At 39.3% G+C, this 26827-nt stretch overlaps 13 protein-coding genes across 13 annotated transcripts; 6 read left to right on the top strand and 7 right to left on the bottom strand.

Moving 5' to 3' along the window:
* Positions 1 to 46: 46 nt before the first annotated feature.
* Positions 47 to 1714, top strand: PAS_chr1-4_0016 (Hypothetical protein; the record flags this gene model as incomplete). Its single annotated transcript, XM_002490086.1, has 1 exon — positions 47 to 1714. One exon carries the CDS (start codon positions 47 to 49, stop codon positions 1712 to 1714), a length of 1668 nt encoding a protein of 555 aa, XP_002490131.1.
* Positions 1715 to 1737: 23 nt separating this feature from the next.
* PAS_chr1-4_0015 (GTPase) lies at positions 1738 to 4854 on the bottom strand (the record flags this gene model as incomplete). Its single annotated transcript, XM_002490085.1, has 1 exon — positions 1738 to 4854. The coding sequence occupies one exon, from the start codon at positions 4852 to 4854 to the stop codon at positions 1738 to 1740; it is 3117 nt and encodes a 1038-aa protein (XP_002490130.1).
* A 144-nt stretch (positions 4855 to 4998) lies between these two features.
* Positions 4999 to 5939, bottom strand: PAS_chr1-4_0014 (uncharacterized protein; the record flags this gene model as incomplete). Its single annotated transcript, XM_002490084.1, has 2 exons — positions 4999 to 5700; positions 5730 to 5939. 2 exons carry the CDS (start codon positions 5937 to 5939, stop codon positions 4999 to 5001), a joined length of 912 nt encoding a protein of 303 aa, XP_002490129.1.
* A 420-nt stretch (positions 5940 to 6359) lies between these two features.
* On the top strand, positions 6360 to 7931 carry PAS_chr1-4_0013 (carboxypeptidase Y; the record flags this gene model as incomplete). Its single annotated transcript, XM_002490083.1, has 1 exon — positions 6360 to 7931. The coding sequence occupies one exon, from the start codon at positions 6360 to 6362 to the stop codon at positions 7929 to 7931; it is 1572 nt and encodes a 523-aa protein (XP_002490128.1).
* Positions 7932 to 8115: 184 nt separating this feature from the next.
* Positions 8116 to 11148, bottom strand: PAS_chr1-4_0012 (TFIID subunit (145 kDa); the record flags this gene model as incomplete). Its single annotated transcript, XM_002490082.1, has 1 exon — positions 8116 to 11148. The coding sequence occupies one exon, from the start codon at positions 11146 to 11148 to the stop codon at positions 8116 to 8118; it is 3033 nt and encodes a 1010-aa protein (XP_002490127.1).
* A 176-nt stretch (positions 11149 to 11324) lies between these two features.
* Positions 11325 to 12999, top strand: PAS_chr1-4_0011 (Hypothetical protein; the record flags this gene model as incomplete). The annotated part of the gene is made up of 2 exons (XM_002490081.1): positions 11325 to 11739; positions 11966 to 12999. 2 exons carry the CDS (start codon positions 11325 to 11327, stop codon positions 12997 to 12999), a joined length of 1449 nt encoding a protein of 482 aa, XP_002490126.1.
* Positions 13000 to 14649: 1650 nt separating this feature from the next.
* PAS_chr1-4_0653 (uncharacterized protein) lies at positions 14650 to 16254 on the bottom strand (the record flags this gene model as incomplete). Its single annotated transcript, XM_002490080.1, has 1 exon — positions 14650 to 16254. The coding sequence occupies one exon, from the start codon at positions 16252 to 16254 to the stop codon at positions 14650 to 14652; it is 1605 nt and encodes a 534-aa protein (XP_002490125.1).
* A 312-nt stretch (positions 16255 to 16566) lies between these two features.
* Positions 16567 to 18579, bottom strand: PAS_chr1-4_0010 (Beta-adaptin, large subunit of the clathrin-associated protein (AP-1) complex; the record flags this gene model as incomplete). Its single annotated transcript, XM_002490079.1, has 1 exon — positions 16567 to 18579. One exon carries the CDS (start codon positions 18577 to 18579, stop codon positions 16567 to 16569), a length of 2013 nt encoding a protein of 670 aa, XP_002490124.1.
* Positions 18580 to 18977: 398 nt separating this feature from the next.
* PAS_chr1-4_0009 (Dihydrofolate synthetase) lies at positions 18978 to 20228 on the top strand (the record flags this gene model as incomplete). The annotated part of the gene is made up of 1 exon (XM_002490078.1): positions 18978 to 20228. One exon carries the CDS (start codon positions 18978 to 18980, stop codon positions 20226 to 20228), a length of 1251 nt encoding a protein of 416 aa, XP_002490123.1.
* An 18-nt stretch (positions 20229 to 20246) lies between these two features.
* On the bottom strand, positions 20247 to 21527 carry PAS_chr1-4_0008 (MAP kinase; the record flags this gene model as incomplete). Its single annotated transcript, XM_002490077.1, has 1 exon — positions 20247 to 21527. One exon carries the CDS (start codon positions 21525 to 21527, stop codon positions 20247 to 20249), a length of 1281 nt encoding a protein of 426 aa, XP_002490122.1.
* Positions 21528 to 21957: 430 nt separating this feature from the next.
* Positions 21958 to 23376, bottom strand: PAS_chr1-4_0007 (Cytoplasmic DExD/H-box helicase; the record flags this gene model as incomplete). The annotated part of the gene is made up of 1 exon (XM_002490076.1): positions 21958 to 23376. The coding sequence occupies one exon, from the start codon at positions 23374 to 23376 to the stop codon at positions 21958 to 21960; it is 1419 nt and encodes a 472-aa protein (XP_002490121.1).
* Positions 23377 to 24067: 691 nt separating this feature from the next.
* Positions 24068 to 25618, top strand: PAS_chr1-4_0006 (mitochondrial inner membrane protein; the record flags this gene model as incomplete). The annotated part of the gene is made up of 1 exon (XM_002490075.1): positions 24068 to 25618. One exon carries the CDS (start codon positions 24068 to 24070, stop codon positions 25616 to 25618), a length of 1551 nt encoding a protein of 516 aa, XP_002490120.1.
* Positions 25619 to 26300: 682 nt separating this feature from the next.
* Positions 26301 to 26816, top strand: PAS_chr1-4_0005 (uncharacterized protein; the record flags this gene model as incomplete). The annotated part of the gene is made up of 1 exon (XM_002490074.1): positions 26301 to 26816. The coding sequence occupies one exon, from the start codon at positions 26301 to 26303 to the stop codon at positions 26814 to 26816; it is 516 nt and encodes a 171-aa protein (XP_002490119.1).
* Positions 26817 to 26827: the final 11 nt, after the last annotated feature.

The following is a 26827-nucleotide window of genomic DNA, read 5'->3' as shown; positions in this document are numbered from 1 at the left end:
TTTCCCTGACTATCGACTATCTGCGACACTAGAGTCGGGAAGTATTATGTCAGATGAGCATCTTTTGAATGTCCAAGTCAAAGTGGTGCCTTTTTTTGATCTTTTTGGAGGCTCCTGTTGCGACACTGGTAGCGTGGCAAAAATTCAAAGAGATGTTGAGTCGAATGTTCCAGTTGATTTCGAAACTTTAATTGACTATGAGTTAGAAAAGTGGTCAAAGTATAATGAATCATTTCAGCTTATTATAAATACGATGTTCTTGTTTGGTTTGTTCTTGTTAACAATGTTAATTATTGGTGCGTTTATATATGTTGTGAGGAAAATTTTGATCCAAGGCCTTCAACAATGTTCTTCCAATCGCTCCATAATAAATCTTAGTTTGCCCCACGGAAAAGATAGAGCAAGTTGCAAGAATCGAAATCAGTATTCAGAATCTAGTGTAACCAGTTCATTACATTCTATGCTCAGAAATCAACTCATAGATGCTGATCTGCAACGTCATCTTGCTGTCTCTCAAAAGCAACGATCTAGGTTAGTACTTGAAGAAGATGGATCTATTGATGGGTTTCTACTCAATACAATTAGACAAGAAAACTCTCCAACCATTTTATCTTCTAACTTCACGGCTGAAGATGAAATCTTTCGTAGTGCATTGGAAAGAACGATCACAGCCTGCATATCAACGTCAAAAGAGAAGGAAACTGTGCACAAAGCTGAACAATTGGCTAAGCCTGGATTTTATTACGACCGTGCACCTTCGTTATTTCCAATTTCTTCTTCTGATTGTCACAGTCATGATCTTATTTTACCTCGACACGAAAGCCCTCGGGAAACCAAAGAGCTATCATATAAATTACTTGATCGAAAGCAAAGAATTGTTTACAGACCTGGCGAACTGGGTGGGCTCTTTCCAAAAGTACAACTACAAACATCCAACGATAGCCTTGATCTCATCTCTGTACTAGAAACCCTGTTTCCTTGTAGCATTCCAAAATATGGAGATCTTATTGAAATAGACAGAATGCTTACTGAAATTCGACTACTTTTGATGAATGAAATTATCCCCCGGCAACCAATTTCCGACAAGGCCACTCGACGCCTTGCAGCTGTGCGGTTTTTATCTCTATCTTTGAATATCAAGCAAAACCAAAATCCATTTATATTCCTACCTTCCTATCATAGGTTGATTCAGCAATTAATAGATACAGGGGCAATTTTGGATATATTTGATATATGTCAGCCGCTACTCACGCACGCCATCGTCGAAACCATTACAGAGTACTGCAAAGCGATGTGGAACTATGACAATGAATTAACAGACAAATTCCAAAACTACTTTAATGCATCGGGACTTAGACCAACCCTGCAACAACCATTTCAATGTTTCAAATTTGTCATAAATATGGAGCTAACGTTGATCAACTACACTAAGGTAAGAAACGCTTTAGCGAATTATGCAGCTAAAAGCCCCACCAAAATAGACAAGCTAATTGTAAGGGAAGCAATTAAACTGTCCAGGAATGAAAACCAAAGGATTTTTTTTTGCCAATTAATGACTATGATCAGGAGCAAAAATGGGAGTAATTACGATTGTTTTGATAGGTCTGATATCTCTGGAAGCCCTGATAGCCCTAAAACACTGACTCGCAAGAAGGAGGGTACTATTCTTGGTGAAATAGCACAGAACAGAAGTGGACTTCCTGGTCATATTTAAAGTCACCTCTCTCTTTCTTTTTCTTAATCTTTCTTCATATTTCGTTGCTTCTCAGCCTTCTGTACCACTTTTTCATCCACAAAGAGGCCTTTTTTTCTTCTGATATCATTCATGTACTTTCTTGCAATGTTCTCTCTACTTGAAAATTCTCCAAGCTCTTCTAGTTCGTCTTCGGTTGTGGGAACCCAAAAGGGATCGATATCAACTATCTCGAACCCTGAGAAAACTAGCTGTGGTGAAGCTGCTCCAGAGGTCTTTTTTCTTATATCCTCACTAAAGCCAAAGGCTTCCACCAATGGAACTTGAGCCTTAATTGTGAAAAAAGACGTGCCCTCTTTCATCTCTTCAGAAACTATGCGTCCTCTTCGCTGTTGAACAACAGCGTACACTTTACCTAAAACTTCAACTGAAGCTTGGATTTCACAAGAGTACATGGCAAGCATAATGCGTGGTGACCAATCAAGAAATCCTTCATGTATACAATCTCTGGTAGAGGTCAACAAACGGCCTGTTAAGTCGAGTTCCTCTTTACTGGTGGTATTCAGGTACCTGATTTCATCCAAAGAGACCAGAATTCCTTGAACAGGCTCTGCGGCTAGTGGACCTTCAGATGTTGCAAGCTGAAAACCATTAAACAGAGATTCTTGAAACTCGAAGTAGCTACCTTGAGATGTCTTGAACATTGATTTGAGGCTTCCATTAGTGTTATCCATGAAAATATTAGGGCCCCTTCCCTTCGGACCAAAACAAACGATTCGGTCAACAAAATCCGAACTAGCATTCGACTGTATTGATTTATTTCCCAATTCTTGCAAAAGATTAGCTAAATGGCCCTTGAAAGACTCAGTAGATAAAACCGTACTCTGGTTAATTTGAACATCTATCATATCATTGACTTCCTCATCAGTAAAAAAGTCGGTTCTCTGATTTATGATCTTTGAAATCGAATTAATGTTGGATATTAAGAATTGAGCCACTTGCACTGGCAAAGGTTTCACAGTAAGAGTTATTTCAAAATGAGAGAGTCTCAAAACTCGGGAGCCTCTACCTAAGGTACCATTCTTAGGTGGGTTCATGTGGTTCGTGTTTTTTATGGTTTCTCGATAAGGGATTGCAGGCTCTGATACCTGAATTTCAATGCCTGCAAACCTCTCTTTCAAATCTTTGAGACATCTTTCCAGATGTAGCTCACCTGCAGTAGCTAATATGTGCTCTCCGGTGTCTTGAAGATATGTTCGCACACAAGGATCTGCCTGATTTAACATTTCCAAGCCCTTTTCAAGATAATGCATTTGAACGGGGTTTACAGGTTCAACGGCAACCCGGACTATTGGCAGTGCAGATGACCTGAATCCAGCCAGATTGGTTCCGGTAATATTGGGCGTTACCACTGTGCCACTTTTCAGAACTTTGCCCATCAATCCACCAATAGCGACAATGTTACCAGCAGGCGCTTCGTCTATTGCAACGAAATCCCGGCCCATTATAAGATACAAATCAGATATGTGAACTTCGGAAACATGCAATGATGGATATTTGGGAGAGAATTTTGGGCCAAGAACAGAAAGTGTTTCTCCTACTTTCAAAGTACCGCTGTAGACTCTGGCAAATCCAAGCAACTCTTCCTTTGGTAGATCAACAATTATATCCTCAGTACTTTCTTCTCCATTGCCCCATTGCAGGCTAACATCGTCGCCAGCAATTTCGGTCAATTCAACGTCAGACATGCTCAAGGGTGAGTTAGACATTTCCTTCCCGTTTGCAGCAATTTCAAGTAGTCTAGCCCGTTCTGCCATCTTTAGTGCCTTTTCTCTGGCTTGCCTTCCACGTATCTGCTGTTCTTCCTCGGACAATTGAACTACTTGATTTCTACCCAGCTCAGCAATAGGAATACTGAGCATTTTAGAAACATATGCACACACCAATCCTTCTCTATTGCACGATATGATATCATTGCTCAAGGCAGCATCGATTAACTCCGAATGGGGGGTAGTTGACAAAAGTGATGGCATTCTCTTATTCTGAGCTTCAACGGGTGAGGGAACCTTCTGAATAACAGTCAATAAAACAGCAGATGATACAGGTAACCATTGTGAAAGTATTGTTCTTAGCAAAGCTCTAGAATCCTTGGCTTTAAAATCCCGTGGACCTACTTTGACCTCTAATGCCTTAACAATTTTTTCAAGTTTCGCTTGGTCCCTTGTTTCCAAACAGTGCTCATATACTGACCAAATATTGTCCAGAACCAAAGACACAAATATAGGTTTAAGGCGTTTCTCGTGTTTGTTCTTCTGAGTGGTAATTTTTTTACTTTTCGGGTCCAAACAAAAATCACCCCAGATAACCTTTTGTAGTTTTTCTCTCTTCATTCCCAGTTTTCTACCAAAAAATCCGGCTATTTGAGAAATAGAAAATCCCCAGCCATCCATTGCACTTGCAAAAATTACGTTATTGGTTTCTGGGGCAAAATAAATATCCTTATCATCTTTCTCAGCAAACAGTTCTCCAGAACTGTTGGCAATCTTTTCTCTCCATAAAAAATCTTGTTGCATTCTCTCTCCAGCAAAAAAAGACCCGATTACTGAATTCACCTGCTCAATGACTTTACTTAAGTGAGTGTAAGCCTCTTGTGGAGACAATTTCAGTTCGGTGATTAAACGATCAACTTTGTTCAATACAAGAATAGCTTTCAACTTGTCTGACCAAACTTGTCGTAGCACACTAATTGTCTGAGAACAAACTCCTTCCACGACGTCGACTAATACAACTGCCCCATCACATAATCTCGAAGCTGTACTAACTTCTGAGCTAAAGTCAACATGACCTGGAGAATCAATTAAATTAATAAGATGTTCATTGACTGTGATATCACTATCAGAATCACCCTCATTTCTGTGTATCACCCTAAAATACAGCGAAACAGCGCTACTCTCCATTGTTATGCCCCGTAACTGCTCATCCTCCCTTGAGTCCAAGTATCTAATCTTGCCCGCCATTTTGTGTGAGATTATGCCATTTGTCGCTAAGAGACTATCGCTTAAAGAAGTCTTACCATGGTCCACATGAGCAACTATACATATATTTCGAACACAATCGGGGTCATTTTGAAGAGTGTTCAGTTGTTCTTTAGTTAACCGCATAGTTACCAAAACTCGGTAACGAACAAATGGTATCACGCTCCTCCAATAACTAGTAAAAAAAAAACTAATCCGCGCACAAGCTTAAATCGATTATATAATGATATACCACCCAGGGGCAATTAACCTTTGAAAATATAATGATTTCTATCCAATTGCACTACTAGGCTCTCGGTTATCTTTTTCATCAAAAAATCCGTTTGTCCAGGGTACAGCTCCATCTGTGTTAGAGACCGAAAATTCCAAGTCTTCAGTTGTAATCATGTCCCAATACTTGTACAGCATCATCACTGCGAATAGATTGCAAAGTGTACCAAAAAACAGTCCATCAAGGTAATGATTAACACCCTCGCAAATCTGATTTGAAAAACGATACATGAGAACCTGTGCTGCAGTGAAAAAGAAACATCCTAACATGATTGCACCCAAAGCCCACCAGTTTTTCAAAATAGTCAGTATAAGAATGATTTGAGAGAGTACGTAAATGCCAATAGTGACCGCATTGAGGAAGTACATGGTCACGAAAAGAGCGAGTGTATTTGTGTTATCGACAATTGAGTTACTGGACCAATTGTGAAAAGTGAAAAGCGAAAGGATAAAGTTAAGGGAAAAGGCACATAAAGCAATCAATCTAGTAAAGTTAATAGATTTTCTTGTGCCATCTTCCCAAAACTGAAACCCCAGAAAACCATTCAGCATCAGAGACCAGCAGCAGGCTGATGCCAGGCCAATTTGAACTGCCACGAAGTATCCGTATGTTGCACTGCTGGGTGGAGAAACACCAGCATCAACGACCAATGAGGCGATGGTGTTGGCAATGTACAGGTAGAAAAAAAAAGCATTTCGATCCTTCCAATTGCTGTGTATTTGCTTCTAACATGGAACACAATAATCATCAAGACGACAATAGCGCTGATGTGTATAAAACAGTTCCCTACCTGGAAAATCATTGTGTTGGTTACCGATATACTTCTAGCGTAACAAGTAGAAATAATTCCCTTGAAGTTTGTACCGTGGTTGGGCAGTAAAACATTACACAGAGGTAATGGAGTTTTTTGACAAATCTCATAAAAGTTCCCAAATGACATAACTTGTTTCAGTTAATGAGCTACTTCTATGCCTTCGTTATAACTTTATATATGGTTGTCAAATTCCTCGCCTGAATCTGAAACCAAGATATATTATATACTTATGTAAGCATCCTTACCTCTGTCCTGCTTCACTTTTTATGTACCTCAGCCAATAAAAAGGCGAAGACTGGATCAACTCCTCTCTTGAAGGTTGATCTCAAATTAAGAAAACATAATGTTATGTTGGCTGGTAACGTTGTAACTTTCCAGCCGAGTTATCAAATTGACTTGCCGATAGAACATAGTTTCAGCCACATCTTCTTCGACACTAACCAAATAGGCGCGAGCAATGATAGTTCAACCCCGTAATCCAGCCTTATCGGATGCTATAGATAGTTTCATACTATTTACAAGTAAAATTCGTTTCACATTGAATCAATGATATTACACACCTATATTATTCTCTCGTTATTGACTATATTTCCTAAAGCTATTGGTCTGTCCTTGCAGATGCCAATGGCCTTGGAAGCTAGTTATGCCTCATTAGTGGAGAAAGCAACCCTCGCTGTTGGACAAGAAATTGATGCCATACAAAAGGGTATTCAGCAAGGTTGGTTGGAAGTAGAGACAAGATTTCCAACTATAGTGTCACAGTTATCCTATAGTACTGGCCCAAAATTTGCGATCAAGAAGAAAGATGCAACTTTTTGGGATTTCTATGTTGAAAGTCAAGAGTTGCCAAACTACCGGTTACGCGTGAAAAGGAACAATCCCGAAGTTTTGAAAGTTGATTTTACTAAACAGTATAGCGGGTATTTGGACGTAGAGGCTGATGACAAGCATTTTTTTTACTGGTTTTTTGAATCGAGGAATGACCCACAGAATGACCCAATTATTTTATGGTTGAATGGTGGCCCTGGCTGCTCTTCCTTGACTGGTCTCTTTTTCGAATTAGGATCGTCTAGAATTAATGAAAATCTGAAACCAATTTTCAACCCCTATTCGTGGAATGGTAATGCTTCAATCATCTACTTAGATCAACCGGTCAATGTTGGGTTTTCTTATTCTTCATCATCGGTGAGTAACACTGTTGTTGCGGGAGAAGATGTGTATGCATTTCTTCAGCTTTTTTTTCAACACTTCCCGGAATATCAAACTAATGACTTTCATATTGCCGGTGAATCTTATGCAGGACATTACATTCCGGTGTTTGCAGACGAAATTTTGAGTCAAAAGAACAGAAATTTCAATCTTACTTCAGTCTTGATCGGAAATGGATTAACTGACCCTTTGACTCAATACCGATATTACGAGCCAATGGCTTGTGGTGAAGGTGGTGCCCCGTCAGTACTGCCTGCCGATGAGTGCGAAAATATGCTAGTTACCCAAGATAAATGTTTGTCTTTAATTCAAGCATGCTACGACTCACAGTCGGCATTCACATGCGCACCGGCTGCCATTTATTGTAATAACGCTCAGATGGGACCCTATCAGAGAACTGGGAAGAATGTGTATGATATTCGTAAGGAATGTGATGGTGGATCCTTGTGCTATAAGGACCTTGAATTCATCGATACCTACTTAAATCAAAAGTTTGTTCAAGATGCTTTGGGCGCCGAGGTCGATACCTATGAATCTTGCAATTTTGAAATCAACAGAAACTTTTTATTTGCTGGAGATTGGATGAAACCTTATCATGAACATGTCAGCAGTCTCTTGAACAAAGGTTTGCCCGTTTTGATTTACGCAGGGGACAAAGATTTCATTTGCAACTGGTTGGGTAATCGAGCATGGACTGATGTCTTGCCGTGGGTTGATGCTGATGGTTTTGAAAAAGCCGAAGTCCAAGATTGGTTGGTTAATGGAAGGAAGGCTGGTGAATTTAAGAACTATAGCAACTTCACCTACCTAAGGGTTTATGATGCTGGTCATATGGCCCCATATGATCAGCCAGAGAATTCTCATGAAATGGTCAATAGATGGATATCCGGAGACTTTAGCTTTCACTAGGGTCGCTGAATTGCAAATATAGTCAGTAAATTAAGCCTTGGGGTGCTCTTTATTGCACGAAAAACTAATACTTTCAAAGTTGACCATGAGACTGATTATTGAATTTATATTGCTGAATCTGAATTATTGAAATTACACTATTGTTACTTGTGTAACCATGCTGGTCTGGACTGGGCTTGCTGAGTCAGTACTGTATATCGTACACGGGAAGATCTGACATGTTTGGGTTGCTTTTGTTCATTGCAGAGTAATACATTGGGCAAGCCTTATTTGTTCTAATGTGTCCTAACGCACCGCATGTTGCACAACGTCTACTCGTGGACTTACCTTTTCCGATACCTTTACCACTCAGTCTTGCATCAGAATCAGTGTTGCTCAGGCTACTAACCACTGGTAAGCCTTCCTTTAATTTCTTTCTGGCAATACGACGTTCTTTTGACTTTTCAAGCCTTTCTAATTCTTCTTCAAGTATCTTTTTTGCTCGTCTATTCTGTTCCTCGTCATTAGTGAAAGATATTTTCTCCGCATCAATCTCGGCCTTTTCTTGTTCCTGTTTGCGTTGGATATAAGCAGCAATAACCTTCTGATCAGTCACTAATTGGGTGCGACGTTGGAGTATCCCATTTTGATCCCGCACCATCCGGGTAATTTTCATATGTTTTTTTTCTTTAATAGATGCTGGTTTTACAGATGAAACTGTTGTCTGTAGAGGACTCAACACAAATTCTTCCAAAGTTTTCGCCATTTCAGTGATTTGATTCTGATCATCGTAAACGCTTGAAGCAGTTGGTGCCTCTGTAGGTCCTAGTTCTCTTTCCATCATGTCCGAAGTCTTGCTTAGGGCTCTCTGTTGAGCATACCAAACTCTGGAAATTTCTTCATCATACATCTTCTGTTGGACAGCAACATTATAACTGTGCCCTTGTGATTTTTTGTTATCCATTTGTTCTGCTTTTTCCACAATATCTTCCATGCTAGATTTGAAGCCACCTTTCATGGAGATTCTTAAGAAAGAAATTGCTTCTCCCTTCTTTGAGGGATCACCTATCCCGTGTACTTGCAGCATAGCCTTTCCTTGAGTTGCTTGGATAAAATTCTTAGTAGTGCTCCATGGAGCCATTTGAACTTGAAGAGCTTCTTCTGTGGTTGCTGTTGTTTGTCCAATCAGTGTCTCTTCCCTCAAGGAATCGTAATCCTCAAGATTCAACTGTCCAAATTGCATAGCTTCCAGTAAGGCAATATCTTCGGGCTGTATCATTTGTTGAATCTCTTTGAATCCAGGAAGAATTTCGTTCCCCTTGATTTTCCAAAACCCGTGATCCTCTCCGTTTTTTTGGTATTCCATGAATTCTTTTAGCCTCTGTCTATTTTGCATGTCATTTTGATCAGGAAAGTGAATTGAAATATCTTTAACCACTAGTCTATGTCTCTCATTTTTATTTAGCACTCGATAAACAATCATTTTGAGTCTGTTTTTTGAAGTACTTGTCACCTTACGAGAATGTGGACCTGGAACATCAACAACAGGAAACGTTTGTCCAACAGTAAAAACATGATCTAAGCTTCTTAAAAAGTACCGAGGACTTATTCCTCCTCCAGAGCTTCTGATCAGCAGAAAATCTGTTTCTTCTGGCTCATGCCTGAAAATGGGGGCGCGGACCATATTGTTGTAAAATGTGGGCACAAGATTTCCAGGTTCTACGAAGCCAAAGTTCCAAAACGGTGATCTATCTTGAACACCTAACACATGGGTTTCTCCCACTGGTAGTTTTGGCCTGCTGTTGTCATCATCGTTAAGTTTTCGATAATAATTGATTAATTTAGAGCCCATTCCAAAATTAGAAAGTGCTACTGGCTGTTCTTCTGAATACTCCAGTAAAAAAAAGCTGGCTGAATCGCCCAAGGTGAGATCAACTGACTTTTTAAACAATTCTTTGGTTTCTTTGCCCCTATCTTTCTTCTTTTTTCTGGTTTTAATTTTTGAAAATAAAATAGTTGAGTTTGGGCGAGAATTGAATACCGGGCGATGGAATCGACGTAATTCCTGCTTCGAAAGCTTAACTTTGTAAAATGGCGTCTGCAAAATTGTTGCGGGTATGCTGTGGTCAATGGAGAGATTGCCTATAGTCGATCTAATCTTGGATTGATAATTGTCCTTTAGCATTTGATACTGCATGTCGTTTGATATGTTGAACTTCATTTCAAACGACTTCGAATTCATAGGAAAACGAGCATTCATTTTTCCAGCTGGTGAAGGTTTGTGTTTTTGGTTCAAAAATAAAAGGTGTGGATCATTCATATCAAGTTTTAAGTTCAATCTTGAAGTGTCTAATGTCCCCTCAAGTATCATATCCGTATCCACATCCCAGTCATCGTATTGCATCTGTTGAAAATTTGGTTTTGTGCGATTGCGGTTGTGCCTTTCCTCCAATTTGTCACTTAAAAGCTCAGTATCATCCCAACTAAGGGTGGAGAGTACAATGTTACGATCTAAATGCTTTAGTGTCTCCTTTTGTTTCCTTGGAGGAATTTGAGTATTGTTAGATTCTAGTTCCATTAGTTCAATATGCTTCACTGATTGGGATCGCTTATCTCCTTTCGACTGATGTGCACTAAAGCTAGACTTGAAAATCTTTTTTTCATCTGGGTCAACTTCTTGAAGAGCCTTCAGTGGTAAAAGTGGTGTGCAATCACGGCCATCATAAAGTTGAAAACTTGCAAGTGGCGGTGGAAACAAAGAAGAAAAGGATATAGGTTTACTTTTTTGGAAGCTTGGATAGTAATACTTAAGCATTTGAGTTCGGATCATAGTCTTCTCAAGATGTTTCACGAAATGACTATTAGAGATTTGATTACACTCATTGCGTTCTGAAATTGTCTCGTTCAAGCCAATGTTATTGTCAAAGTTGGGAACTTTAAGTCCGCCTATTGTAGGTAAGGGCAACTCGGTTCCTTCACTGGCCTCTCTTTCCAAGTTTTTAAACAATAGGTCTTCCTTTTCACTACCCGACAAATTCATTTCATATGTACCTTCAGGAGGCTTATGTTCATCATCTACGTCAGTTCTCCTTTGTGGTGCATCTCCAACCTCTTCGTCGGCAAGTTCTTCTTCATCACTGAAATCAATCGCATTATCCGCATGTTTGGTTGTTCCATCAAAAAATTGGTCGAAACCTCCTACTTGGCCGTTCAGTGCGTTGTCAAAATCCACATCCATCTTTCATTGAGGAACGTTGTGTTCCTGACTTCAGTTACATGTCGTGGTAGTTCGCGAATCAAGTGTAGTAATTCCATGGAATGCTCAAAGGCTTGAAAATAATAAGCCAGTAGGTATACTAGCAAGAGAGGATACAGATCAGAAGTTCGAATTCATTTCTCTAGTCACAACGCAACATGTCCGCAAGGTTTACTCTGTATGGCCAGTCTTTACTACGTAATGCAAATGGGGTCAATTTTTTGGATCAGGATCGCCATTGGGGACGTGACTGGATATATCCTCCTAGATCTATTGCACCACCAGATGTCATAAATGGTTCACCATCCAATATTGGTACCCCAATGGAGTCAAGTTCCAATACTCCTCAGCCTTCTATTTATAACTTTCAAATCAAAACTTGGGTAATCAAGCCAAATGTTGATCTTGTGGAAGACGGTACTGATGTTGATTTTTTACATCTTTCAGAATTTGAATACTTCAAAGAGGGCAACAATAATCATGAGGTGAAGCAAAATGAAGATACACCTGGTGGCTTAACGGAAGCAGATATCAGAGGGGCAGTTGGCGGAGTGGGTCAAATAGGATTCGGCAGTAGCGCCGCCAAACCAGAGTAAGCTATATTATGACAAGTGTTATAAGTACATGTAGTACGAGCCAGCTCAATTTAGATCCATAAATCGATAACTGATGCCAATTGTAGTTTTCTATTTTTAATTAACTGACTACCCATCACTATTCCAAAACCATTTGTTGACATGCTAGTTATATTCCTTTGTCCACGACCTGTGCTATTACGCGACAACGGATATTTTCAAAGTTGGTTTCGTCGAACACATTGGGATGACACTATGGGATCAGTTCAAAGCTGGCACAGGCAAAGAAGTTAGTTCAGCACCTATTGAGAGGACCCTACTAATCCTTGGAGGATCATCATTTGAGCACGTTCAATTGATAAATCATTTGAAAGAATCCACCAAAAGTGAGATAGGGAATTTCAGCGATGTTAGGGAGAGTCAAACTTCTCCAATTGGGTTTCACTTCGTTGAATTCAGAGACGAAGAACATGTATTGACAGCAATTGTTAACATACACACCATTACAGATACTTGTATTCATCGAGCTGAAGATCTAATAAACAAGTTCGCCAGCAATAAAAATACAGTGGCATTAATTCTCTTGGACAGCAATAAACTTCTCAATCAAATATTGGACAACAATGACACTCTTGCATTGGATGCACTCCCTCATTGGATATATATACTTAATAAAGGTTTTGGTTCCAAATTGCCAAAAGCAGAGTCGAGATTACTGGACAAAGAGGCCGAATGTCAGCACAAACTGGTACCAAGAAATACTGCACATGAAAGAGCATTGTGGTTGGAACTAAGGGTAGTCATTGTTGTATTTTCCGCTGAAATTTTGGATTATATGACGAATACAAAAGTTCTTGTACACAACAGAACAATAGACACTCTTCAACAGACGCTGCGACTGATTTCAATGTACCACGGATCCTCTCTATACTATTGGAATTCTTTATCTACTAGCGAGGTTCTTCAAGGGCACATCTTTCATATTATGGGCATACATAGTGCTACTGCGTATGACTCTGCCATTTTTGATAGCCTTTCATCGATATTTATCCCGTATGGATGGGATTCAATTAACAAAATTGTAGCTATTGATAAGACCCGAAATATTCAAGATTTCAACACCTGTTGGAAGGAAAGATTGGTTGCGCCAGGCTCCCAAACAAGTATTACTCTCAACAGCAGGATGCACTTTTCCATCCTGCAGGACTACAAGAAATTTCTTAAAAAAAGGTGTCAATATACAAATCTTAAACCCTAATTTTCTAATAATCTGACTTCATTCCAATTTACCAAAGCTAGTCAAAGAAGATGCTGCACTGTAACAGAGCTCTGAAGTTAATAGATCATAGTTTGAATATTTGGTCCATCACGCATTTGCAGGTAGATGGATATCTACATCTTGTAGAAAAATCCTAATGGTGGTGTAGGTTAGTCATTAAGGCTAGTACGTTACTCTGGAGTAGGAACCATGTGTGTGCACTGCATAGCATATAGCATATTTTCTAGATCGCACAAAAGAATCAACTAGAAAGAGGAACTCAAATCTCCATTCAGTTACCACTATGAAAATCTTCAACAGATCCCCCTCGGGTCATGTTACCATCCCCACTCTGTAAAAGGTTGAAGCTCGGGGTTCTTCAGTCAACGGCATTTAGAGTATTGTTCGATTGAAGTGAGTCGAAACATTAGCAGATTTCAAATCCGGGGGCTCTCTCAAAAGTGGTCTTTTTGTTCATCACAGGGCTCATGAAGATAGTCCTGAGGAATTGAATACCCAAAAAAANGGAGATTAATCACACCAACTTATACTTTAATTGATGAATTGTGGCAGAACTCATCTCCCGCACCCTATTCAGTATCAATTCTTATAGAGGAGATAGTAAAAAATTTGAGGAGCTCAAGGAACGTCACAGCAAGTACAAAATGCGAAATAAATCTGTGCCTATTTCAGCAAAGCTGGGCAAGTGGAATGTTGCGGACGAATTAGCATTCCAAGCATCGTTGAAAAGGGCTTCGAAAACATTGACATTTATTACTATCAAACAGAATTGGTGTTCTAGTATTTAAACTCCAGACAGCCATTTGTAATATCTTTAGATATTTCTTACCTTGCCAGGTAGTAAACAAGCAAGTGTATCTACAGATTCCCTCTAAAAGCTCCAAATACTAACACCTTCAGTTTCATCAGTTGTGACTCACATTTAAATTATTTCTAAAACTACTTCCCAGCCTTGACATCCAGGATTTGATGGACTTTCCCAATATGCGCAATAGCCTTGATTCATATATATGCCTCAAACGCGTAATTTATCATGCAACAGGAAAAATGGATACAAAAAGTTTTCCCTGGTATTTACTTATCATCCTCTTTCAACAGCCAGCCTTGAGTTCCTCTATAAATACCGTAAAATATCAATAGACATCCTCCCATGCGCACTGACCTCTTCCAGAGCATAGGCGTTCGACCAGACACTTCCCCTGCAAAAGCATACCCTGTAGCCAAGTAACTTCCGGCTACCAAACTAGTGGCAGTCGCTAACAATTGGCAAGGCAAACAATTATTTATGTGTTCGTCTTCTAATTTCTTCTTTGGAAAATCGGGACTAATGACTTTGAGAATGTTTGACATGATACAATGTCTCGGCGAGTGAAGGAGTGAGTATACTGTGAAGTTTTTCTCGACTAGCAAAAATATGGTAACCAACTTTACCCTAAGTTTTTATTCACTTCCACTTTAACAAAGGGTATCCTTAGTAGATTTATCACTCCTTTAATGATTACCATACATAAGAACATAGTTTGCCTATAGTATTATAAAACAGTCATACAGGAGTTGTATGCAGCTAATATTCTATCCAAAAAGAGATATTGTTCTGGCAGACACATAGTTCCATTTCTATTTATAGATTCATTCCCTTTCATTGTCAAAAAGGTAGCATTTACCACTTGCAGAACCACCAACCAACCAATTCTGGGTTGGATGGAAACAACTGACAGCAGGAACAGTATTCATTAATGCATGACGTATATTACCCACTTGAATTCCATTTGAACAATAAATATCGAAGCTACGATTCATATTTGCAATAATAAACTTTTCAATACTGTCTGAAGGATTTGTCTGCCACTTGGCCTTGAGGATAGACACCCACCTACCAGTTTGACAGTTGTGTTTTAGTATGTGATCTGGAATTAAGTTTTCAGCAGCGCCATCGTTTGCTGGGGTTTTGTTGCGCTGTGACGAATAGTTTGATCTTGGTAAGGATAGAAAATTCTTGTTATTAAAAATGCTAATCTCATTGGCATAACCGTTACAAACGATATCCCCACTTCTGTTCCAATCTGTACCGCTTACTGATAGTTTTGAGGTAAATGATCCTAGGCATAGCGGGGAAGGATAATGCTCTTGGTCTTGAGATAACGATACTGTGCTGATCTTTCTTAGGTCCCATACCCGAAGAGATCTGTCTAATGAAGCGGTAGTGAATTGGGAGGATAATGATGGATTGATGGCAAATGACCCAATTTTCTTGTCATGACACCTCAGGACTTTGAAATCCTTGGTCGATTCTGGTGTTCTGAGATCGTGCTGACCAAATAAACCAGACAACGTAGTAAAATAATAAACATTTGGACTGACAAAGTTGATATCAGTTATCCCCTCAGCTGTTCCGTTTACGCTGTTAAAAGACATAATATTCTCCGATAATAATTTTCCGAGATTGAGACATCTCACCGAGCCATCATAGCTAGCGCTGTAGATCTTTTTCGGCTCTTCAGGATTGACTTGGAGTCGACTAATATTCTTTCCATGAAGTTTTAAATAGGTGATAGCGGGTTCATAATCCTCATAATATTCCTCGCCTAAACTGATCACTTTCTTATCATCTGTGGGCCATATTCCAATCTGTCCGGTTTTATCACCACCGATTACAATTTTTCGGTCTACATATGGATGAAACTGTATGGATGTCATTCTTTGACTCGTAAGTCTAATCTTGGAAGGGTCAAATCCTTTGAAAAGGTTGAGAGAACCAAGTTCATCTCGCAGAGATGCTATGCCCTCGTTGCCAAAATTCTTTCCTGCTTCACGTTCAAGTGCTGTCCTGAGATAATCTTTACCGTGAAAAGATTTACTCAATCTTTCAACTGTGTCAGGCTCGTTGCCAAAAACATCATTTAACTTCAAATCACCCTCAAGACGTAAATTGTCGGAGAAGTCAGAGTCTCCCCAATCTCTCTTTTTTGCGTTTTCTATTGAGAGATTGAAATCATTTTGACTATCTTGTAGCTTTACCCCAGCTATTCTTCGTGATCTCCTTACAGGGATATCAGAAATTTTATCTTGATTTCTCTTCTCTTTCTTAACTTTCTTGAGAAGATTCGTTCCCTTATTTGGAGCCAATTCATTGTAAAAGTCACCCTTAACCTTTTCAATCCCAAGATCGTTTAGCAATAACTGATTCCTTGCGATGTTAGCTTGCCTCTTCCTCTCTAACTCTGAAATAGGCATGGCATTAGTTCGAAATAAACAGAACATTGACGTGCGCGCCGTCTCGTACTATACAGATCAGTCAGAGAAATCACTACCTACTAAGCTTGTTGATGCAGCTGGTGATAAATAATGTAAAGCAAAAAAACGTTGAATTGTTGAATTACTTAGTGAGAATCCTCCTTAAATAAATGGTATAGTATTTTGCCTAACCTTATTGACACTATAATCACCACAATTTCGAAAAACATCTAACAGATATGGGGCAGATGGTTTTCACAACATTGCTCCTTTAGTACGAGCTCCTGGGTTTCCAGGTTTTCGCCTTGAGTCTTACTTCTCAATGGGAGTAGGAGAAACGTTAAATCCAGAAAAGAGGTCATTTAGCTCATTCAACTCATTTATCCCAATGGAGTTGGATCCAGATAGGCCATCCTCTTCAATGTCATCATCGAAGTCAAGTAGATGTTCTGCCTTTACGGTGTTATCCATTATTTCTTGTTTGGCTATCAACTGCAATTCTTCAATCCTTCTCGATTGTATATTGGGATTGAGATATCGATTAGTGTCATCAGTATTGACGAAATCTCTTCCTGGCCTTTCATAAACGGTGCTTAACATGGATATCTCATTTACCAATTCATTCAGAACGCTCGTTGGAAAAAGAGGTATTATTGTGTCGAGTTTGGGAAGAGTTGTCAATATAACTTCCTTCTGGATGTGTTCTTGCTCCAATGAAAGCAATCTCCAATATATAAATGCTTTATCTCTCACATCAGAATTATCAACCTTCTGCGTGGCGTATTCCAAAACTTGCTGCAAAACTTGTTGAGTTTGTGCAGTAGGCTTAGACAAATGACACTTGCAAACGGTGGTCAGGCTGACTAGTTGCACAGAAGGATCAGCTTCAAGAAAAGTCTCAGCAACTCTTTGAAGTTTAGATTCTAGATGAGGAATCTTTGAAGTATATTCGCCAATGATCCATATATAAGAAGATATCGCTCTTGGATTGTTAAAATCTTGGATACTCATGTCTGCAATGATCGGGATAATACTACTAGTAAACTCCACGGGATACCTGCGTAAAAATTCCTGTAGCACCACAATTGCTTGGTCGATCACGTATTCAGGCCTGGATGCTACTATGTCGTACAAAATATCGACAGCTTTTTTTGATATGGAAGGCAGTTTAATTGAGATTTGCCCAATTGCCTGAATGGCTCTATCAACGAACTGTTGATCAAATTCTAAAGCGTATTCCTTCAGTTCGGATAAGAGTAGAGTGGCATTGGAGTCGTTCACTAGCCTTATAAGAATCTCTATTTTCTCTAATTTCAAGTAAAGCGGATCGCTGTATTTGCAAAAAAAGACTCTCAATTCTCTGGACAGGATCGTGGGATACTTTTCTAGAATCACTTTGATATTTTTGAGCCCAACATACTGAATTTCTGGTGGAGTCGAAAGTAAGGATACCAATGGTGAAGACAATTTTGCAAGCAAGACTTGCTTCGCCTCACCTTCAATTTGGTCAATGTTTTTGATTATGACCTTAACTGCTGCTAAAACAACTGCAGGATTCTCATGCTGCAATTGTGGGGAGCATCTTTCCATGATATGAAAAGCGTCTTCTGAGTTTGTGGACTCAAAATCGGCCAGGCAGGTTAATATTGTAATCCTTCCCCATTCTGTACATTCATTTAATGTCATTAATAACTTTCTTAACACCACAGGTGAAAGATTCAAAACTTTTGAATCATTGCTGAACCGGGAAATTTCAACCAGAGACGAAATTGCATTTGCAACAACCATCGGGTTACTATCATCAATCAGCGCAACAAGCCTGTCTAGAAATCCCTGCTCTATGCAGGAATCACTATGCAATTCAAACAATTTAGCAACGCAGATCGCAGCTGTTTTCCGTACATACGGATTAGTATCCATCAAGGTCTTTTTCAACGGGGTTGCCATGTAATCTACCATTTTATCCACTCTAATACATCCCATGGTCCTGATAGATAGTGCCCTAACTAATGGGTTTGGATCCTCACTGTCTTTAACAAAGGTATTGACGGCCAAAATTGATAGTTCAGGGTTTGTTTTTGCATAGTTCATCAGATAAAGATAAACAAGCTTTTTCTGTTCCAGGTCATGTGTTGCAATATTCTTTAAAACATCAGGAAACAGGGAAGATACGTCCTTCCCTACTGTCATAGCGGCTATAACTCTTCGAATTGATTCTTTCCTTTCCATAGCATAATTAGAGGCTAGGCCCGATTTGAGTTCAAAAGTTTCACCTTTACGGGGAGACGAAAATAGATTCCTCAAGCGCTTTTCCAGCTTTGACATATTTGACGATTGTAGGAATGCTGTTTGTTTCAAAAAAGCCTTGAATATTGTTGCAAATCTTCTTGCAAAGTTGATTGTAGTATAATCCTAGAAAAGTATTAGTTCGAGAAAAGAGTCCATTCTATATGACCTTTGGTAAATAATATCACCTTCCAGATTATCTTAATGTTACATACTGCAATTTAGTAAAGACCACATTTTATACTATACACAGTTTATCGATGTAGTTACTACCAAGGTGCACCATCACTAAAGAAAAACTAGTTGAACCGTTCTTCACGTAGATTTTGTCTTGATGAAGCAGTTTTGGTTTCCATTTTTTTATTCGCTGCTATTTAATATTAAAAGGTACTGCAACTCTACTAATCAAAGTATAAAGGCATCTGAGCGTAGAAACAATGCCAATAGATCTAAGCCTAGGAAGAGTGACCCAATTGCTTACGGTACTGGGAAATCCCCAAAAATTTTGGAAATGTATTCATGTTGCGGGAACAAACGGGAAAGGCTCTGTTTGCTCTTACCTTTCGCATATACTGGAGTCTTCTAATATTTCAACTGGCAGATTCACATCGCCGCATTTATTTTATCCTAACGACTCCATTAATATTAACAATCGTCCTATTAGCAGAGCAAGATACGATTATGAATTTCGAAAGGTTAAGGAACTCAATGAAAGAGAGTTGATTGGAGCGACAGAGTTTGAGCTATTGACTTGTACTGCTTTTTACGTTTTTGCCCAGTTTGAAATTGAAGTTGCTGTTGTTGAAGTAGGACTTGGGGGCAGACTAGACGCTACCAATGTGATTCCCGGTTTTGATGGCGAATGGGGAGTATTGGTATCAGCTATAACTAAGATTGGTTTGGATCATGAATCTTTACTTGGTAATTCGCTGACTCAGATAGCAAAAGAAAAGGCAGGAATAATAAAAGAATCCGTACCATGCGTCATAGATGGCTCCAATGATACCGAAATCCTTCGAGTGGTCAAGGATGTAGCTTTTCAAAACAATTGCAAGCTTTTTGAGACATTCCCTCGCCGAGCAGCTGTTTTTGATCAACAGGTACCGCTATTAGGCGAGTTCCAGAAATCCAACCTGGCGGTAGCACTCAAAGTTGCAGACATTCTAAGGAGCAAGTTCAACTACCGAATTACGGAGCAAGCCATCACAAATGGAGTACGTAATACCAAGTGGCCAGGAAGATTACAGAGACTGACGGCAACAATTCGAAAGCAACGTTTAGACCTAATTGTGGATGGCGCTCACAATGGACAAGCTGCTATCGAATTATCCAAATATCTTGATACGCTACGTACCCTAGAGAGCCCGCTGACTTTTGTTATAGCAGTTACTGAAGGAAAGACACTAACTCCGATGCTAGCGCCGCTAATTAAGAAGCAAGATTTTGTAACTGTAACTACGTTTTCTTCCGTTGAGGGAATGCCATGGATAAAAGCGATGGATTGCGAAATTTTAGCACGGGAGATAAGAAAGTTTACGTCTAATGTAACGGTCCAAGAATACCTCGAAGGAGCACTCATAAACGCAGCACAGTTTTCTCAATCACCAACTGTTCCATTAATTGTATGCGGTAGTCTATATCTTGCGGCAGATGTCTTGAAATTTGTTGAAAAGACATCGATTCCGTAAATGCCTGAGGCGTCAATTTCACTGCTTTGTATTTCTCACTTTGTTTCCCATGTCTTTTCCTTTAAGAATCCTCCTAACATTAGTAGCCCATCGTTTTACTTTAGCTTTAGTATTTTCTTGCTTACAATCTTTCAAGAACGGGTGCCTAATCAACTCAATTGGGTTGGGTCTCTCTGATTCTTTCTTCAGACATAGATTGACAAAATCACATAATTGGGATGAAAACTTCTCTGGATCTAACGACGGAGGCTTTTCATTAACCACTCTTTGTAAGAGATCCAAGATGGAATCAGGTCCCATGGAGGAATTATCACCAAATGGAAACTTTCCTGTAGCCAACTCAATCAACATTAATCCTAAAGACCACACGTCACCTTTAACCGAGTATTTGCCTCCCTGAATTCGTTCTGGAGACATATATGTGGAAGTTCCAACGAAAGTTTGGGCGATGGAATTAATCAATTCCCTGCTAACACCAAAATCACAAAGCTTGACCCCTCCTTTAGAGTTGAGCAGAACATTTGAGGGCTTAATATCCCGATGTATTATCTTGTGACTGTCATACAAATAATTAAGCCCACAGAGAGTAGAAAATGCCACATGAGCCAGAATAAATTCCTCAAAAGGTCCAACCAGTTTCAAAACTCTATCAAGTGATCCACAATCGACGTATTCCATGCAAATAGTAACGTCGCCTTCGTGCAAGAATGCTCCATAAAAGTTTATGATATACGGACTATTGCATTCGTACATAATTCTTAGTTCCCTAACAATCTGAGTCAGAACAGTCTTCTTAGTCTCCACATGTATCACTTTACGCGCCATTGTTTTCTTGGACGGTATATGCAAAACCTTACTAACAGAACCTGAGTTTCCACTTCCAAGTAACTTTAAAGTAAGCAAATCGTCGTGACTTATGCTTAGTTGGTATTCAAGACCCAATTCAAGATTTTGGAAGCTATGGACCAGATCATTGGAACTAATTATTTCGGTATCTCCATCATCAGCATGAATATTATTCTCTAATTGTAATTTCTTCAAGTTTTTACGCTTCAAAGTTTTAGCTTGAAACGTTTTTGTGCTTTGAGGATTCAACAGTTCAGGCGTCATTTTAGTTGTACTGGGTATAGTTGTACTAGTTACTTGCTTTCTGGTGGTAGACCTGCCACCTTTTCCTTCGTTTTCCTGTATGGTAGAGGTCTCATATGTTGGGCTGAACTGTTTTATTTCCAAATCAGCATATTTCTGGCTGGAAACTGTCCTAATAGGAATATTTGTTGAATTATCTTTGTTTCCCATACAAGCTGTATATTGTTACTAATTTACGTACCATGCCTCTCCTATCAAGGTGCGAAGTGTGGAATACTAAATTGTGTATTATGTAAGCAAGCACCAACATAGGAAGAAACAAAGAAACTACACTTGCGGATCACATGGAAGGTAGAGAGAGGAAAGGGAAAGCGGGTGTATTGTATGTATTAGCTGTCAAAAAAAAAATAAAAATAAAAAAAAAAAAAAACGCAGCTTTCCACATAAAAACTACCTTGACATCATAGAGGGATCTAAAGAATCAGCTGATAAACTAACTGGGATTGTGAAGGATAGAGGAGGACAGATAGAAGAGATAGTCCCTCTGAATTTCAACCGTAAACAAAATTGAGTGAATGCAAAAAGTTCATAACTTCAATCACAATTAATCAATCAATCAAGAAATATGAAGAGTCAACTCCTATGTTTGTTCTCGTGCTGAGATTGGTCGATCGTGACCAGAGGTCTCGTTGGTCGAGTTGTAAGTAAATTGAGGGTTGCCCTGCTGTTCAGGGACAACCACGCCATCGAAAGATGAATTGGATTCTGCGCTCAATTGACTACTCTGGTAGTTAGACAAGGGAAACGGTCTTGGAACGGCACTAGTATCACCTGCAACGTAAAGAGACTTATCTATCTCTGATGGGATAGGTTTGATCTCGGTGCCCAACTCTTGCTCTATTTTGTACAAGTTAAACCTATCGTCCCAGTTGATTAAGTTGATGGCGATACCAAAATGACCAAATCTACCAGACCTACCAATCCTGTGAAGATAAGTCTCTGCGTTTTTAGGGAAATCAAAATTTATGACAACATTGACAGCTTGAATGTCGATCCCCCGTGTCAAAAGATCGGAACAAACTAAGTTTCGAACATGGCCTTGGCGAAACTCATGAAATACTTTGTTCCTAGACGCCTGGGGCATTCTGGCATGAGAATAATAACATGAATAATCTAAATCTGTCAACTTCTTAGAAAGTAATTCTACTCTTTTTGTTGAGTTGCAAAATATAATCGACTGATTGATCTGCAGTTTGGAAAATAGGGTATTAAGGCAGTGAAGTTTTTGCTTCTCTTCCACAAACGCATAATATTGAGTAATTCCCTTGAGAGTTAATTCATCCATCAAATTAATTTCGTAAGGCTTATACAAATGCTTATCCATGAAAGATTTGACAGTCAGAGGAAACGTAGCAGAAAAAAGAAGTGACTGGTATGCGTTAGCACCACCTGGCAATCTTGAAGGGAAAAAGGTTATTATCTGTTCGATAACATTTCTGAACTCCCTGCTTAACATTTTGTCAGCTTCATCCATAATAAATGTCTTGCACTGGTCAAATTCTGCTAGTTTTCTGCTTGCTAAATCCAAAATTCTGCCCGGTGTACCTACCAGAACGTGAACAGGGTCGTTTAGTCTAATGATATCATCTCTGAGTAGAGTTCCCCCTGTACTGACCATAACCTGAACTCCCAAATGCTTCCCTAATGTCTTTACAACTTGCGAAGTTTGTAGAGCTAACTCTCTTGTTGGAACAAGAATCAACGATTGGATCTTATTCATTTTAGGCTTGATTTTTTGTAGTGAGGGAATAACAAACGACGCAGTTTTACCGGTACCATTTTTTGCTCTGGCTAATATATCTCTGCCAGTCAGTGCGATCGGTATACTCTCCTCTTGAATGGGTGAGGGCTTCTCAAACCCTGCTTCAAATATCCCCATTAGCAATTCTCGCTTCAAATGAAACGATTCGAACGAGTTACCCTTGGTATTGAGTACATCATCAGTTTGCGGCCTTGAATCTCTCTGGGGAAGATTAAGCTCTTTCTTCCATTCACTCATTTCTACAGATTTCAATGGTGCAATGAAAAACTAAAATGTTCCTACTTGAATTCGTGTGGATTAGGATTAGAACATCGTCAGCATCCAATTGTCCGCCTCGAACCTAGAGCAAATTGAGTGCTGAACGACAGAGGCACCGTTCGAGTACTATTATGTAATCGTTCAAGTGCCTCTTCTCCCCTACAGATTTTTGATCCCCGCAAAGACAATCAACTGGTTAATTGAATCTTTTAAGGCTGTGATTTGGCTCAATTTTCAATTTCGCAGCATACAAACAATAAGTCCTTAGCATGCAATAGAGTCAAGTTCACAGAATCATTTGTTTCACAAGTCTGCATATCCCAGTCATGTGATTAAATGTGGCTGATCGAATCAACCTTTATAGTTCAACCGCAGGTAGGGACAACTTGAAAAGTAGAATAGCATAAGCCGGCATCCGCGTTTGCAGCACCTAATACTTTAAAGTTAGGTTAGGTGCTTGCAACATCAGATACAAACCAGCTCTTTTGATATCTTTCTCTTTTGCTCAATATGTAATTCTACTTCCAAATTTCGTGCCGACGATCCCTTTTTACAACTTTCACGTGTCATGAGGTAGTAACTAATTTTTGTTGCACTTAACAACTGTGGATTCACTCACATTGCATATAAAGAGAAATCACGGAACACTTGAAAATTGGTTTGAACAAAGATGACCTTCGGTGTACAATTTCAGGTGAAGAGCGTCGCAATTATTGGTGCCGGTCCTTCTGGTCTAGCAGCACTCTATGAACTACTGCACACTTCTAGGGAGGGTACTTCCTCCGTGGGCGGTGCCTCAAGTGAGAGCCCTGCTTTCGAAGAAGTAGTAGTATTTGAGCAAAAGAACAAAAGTGGAGGAATTTGGGCACCATACTACGATGATCCAGGATATCTCCTGCCACCCCAGGATTTACTGGAGACTTCTCAATATAACAATCCAGATGTGATCCATCCTAAAGTGAAGCCTCCAAAGGGTATTGATGAAGCTACATTTGAAAAGCCGATTGAAGTTGAAGTTGCTGATAGGGAACAGAAACTCCAATGGGCCGCTAGTGGTGTATATGCTGATTTATTCACTAATATCCCTAGTAGATTTATGAGGTTTTCCTATCTTCCAAATCCTCATAATTCTAAGGAAAACAATATTTACCCTTTTATTACCAATCAAGAGGTAGAATCTAGACTGAATAACCTCATAAATGAAAACGATCTGGAGAAACACATTCGATTGAATTCTCATGTAGATAGTGTGGAGAAACTTGGCCAAAAATGGGTTGTTACTGTCAAAGAAACGGGAGGTAGAAAAGCTAAATGGTATCGACAATCTTTTGACGCAGTTATCGTCGCCAACGGACATTATACTGTCCCCTACATTCCCAAAACACCTGGGTTGGCGGAGTTCAACAAAGCCCACCCAGGTTCAATAATTCATAGCAAGGCGTACCGGGATCCTTCTATATTTGATGGCAAAAAAGTTCTGTTTGTTGGAGGATCTATAACTTCCTTAGACCTTGTAAAGTATGCATTTCCCAGGGCTTCTCAAGTGACTATTTCAAAAAGAGGGCCTCATTTGGTTTTTCCGTATATCAATGCAGCTTCTGAGTCCCAAGGGATTGTGACGAAACCAACGATTGATAGATTCGATGCTAGTTCCAAAAGTGTCACCTTCTCAGATGGCACGAAGGGTGAGTATGATCTAATAATATTAGCAACTGGTTACCACTATCATTATCCCTTCTTAAGGGACGCGTTAAAAGTGATTGATCCTTCCAACTTGTCAAGGGTTAAGGGACTTTATTTGGATGTTTTTTCCATGAAAGATCCAACATTGGCTGCACTTTCGGTTTCTGTCACTCCGTTAAACTTCCATGCCATCGAGTCAGAAGCGATGGCGATTGCTGGTGTGTGGTCAAATGCCAAAGCATTACCATCCATAGAGGATCAATATAAGTGGGAGAATAAAAGAGTGGAAGCTACTGCGGATAACTTATTTTTCCACTACTACGATCATGAACATTTAGTTCCAGACTTGGTCGATAAGCTATTTGAGCTGGCCCCCAAGAAGAGACAGCATCCTCTACAGGAGGATGGTAAGTTTCTTTCCGAAATCGACGAAGCTTATGCATATCAGGAGCTTTTGTTCTACCAATTCAAACATGGTTATTTGAATTCAGATGATATGCATGAAAGCTTTTCTAAGTTGTCGTTATCCCTTCAATAGTAGTCAGTAGATTAGTATTATTATATTAAGTCACGTGATTCCACAACAAGCGTCTTCACAAATGAATTCTATAGTAGGCAATCTCTCATATTGAGTTCATTACTACCATGTTGCAAACGCACAGTTTATTAAAGGCATTCCAGAGTAATAAATTCCGAGGGAAGCAAGAACAAGAACACTTTCACAGAACTTTTACAGGACGATATCAAAATTTAATCAAGAGGAATTCTTTTATCTATTTGGGAATTCCTATGATTGGTTCAGTCGTTCTTGGGTCTTTACTACTATCCAATTTCACTGCAATTCGATTTGAGCAGAGAGATACGAAAGTCAAAGAGTTAGACGAAACTGAGCAGTTGAGGATTGTAAACGGCAAGAAGAGGAAAGTTGATTTGAAGGAAGAATACTATAGGCTACAGGGCATGGTTGAAGAAAACGAGGATTGGGAACCTGTACGTGTTCCTAGAATGAAGGGTGAAGGTGAAAATGTATGGTAGTGTTGAACTGGTTTTTGCTGTGCTTATGAGCAGTTTAGAGTATACATTACTGACGGTTCATAATTAGTCGAATCGCTTTAGTTTCGACCGTCAAAACTAGAGCGCGGGGTCTTTCAGCATTTGTTTGATCAAAAAAATATAAAAAAAATCATCATCGTTTTACTTTATTAATCACTTGAATAGTCATGGTGTCTTTTTCTTGTGAAGTCTGTAACGATACTGTGATAAAAAAGAAACTTGAGCAGCACACCACAGTATGCTACGGTGCCTATTTCACTTGCATTGATTGTTCTACAACATTTGAAGGTAACACTTTTAGATCTCATAGTAGCTGTATAAGTGAATCTGAAAAATATGAAAAGGGTTTATTCAGGGGCAAGAAGTATATGCCCTATCACCAAACACTTCAAAGTTCTGGGAAGAGTATCATTCCAAATACTCAAGCAAAAAAGCTGAAGTCAAGCGAGGATAACAAGGACTTTCAACCCTCCTCAAGTAATACCATATCTTCCAAGATTAAAAATTCAAAATACCACGGAAAGGAAATCCTTGATATTAATATTGGAAATTATATTACGAAGAGGCAACCTTTGAACAAATTTCTAAAAAAAATTGCCAAGGAAACCAAACAAGATAAGAAAAAAGTCTTAAGCAGTATCTACATTTGGAAAGATGATAATGGAAGGGTTTTAATAGACTAATCGTTTAAGCC

Source organism: Komagataella phaffii, chromosome 1 (assembly GCF_000027005.1).
Source record: "Komagataella phaffii GS115 chromosome 1, complete sequence".
Lineage (NCBI taxonomy): Eukaryota > Fungi > Ascomycota > Pichiomycetes > Pichiales > Pichiaceae > Komagataella > Komagataella phaffii.
Note: the sequence above shows the minus strand (reverse complement) of the source record. Positions and strands in the feature narration are given on the sequence as shown.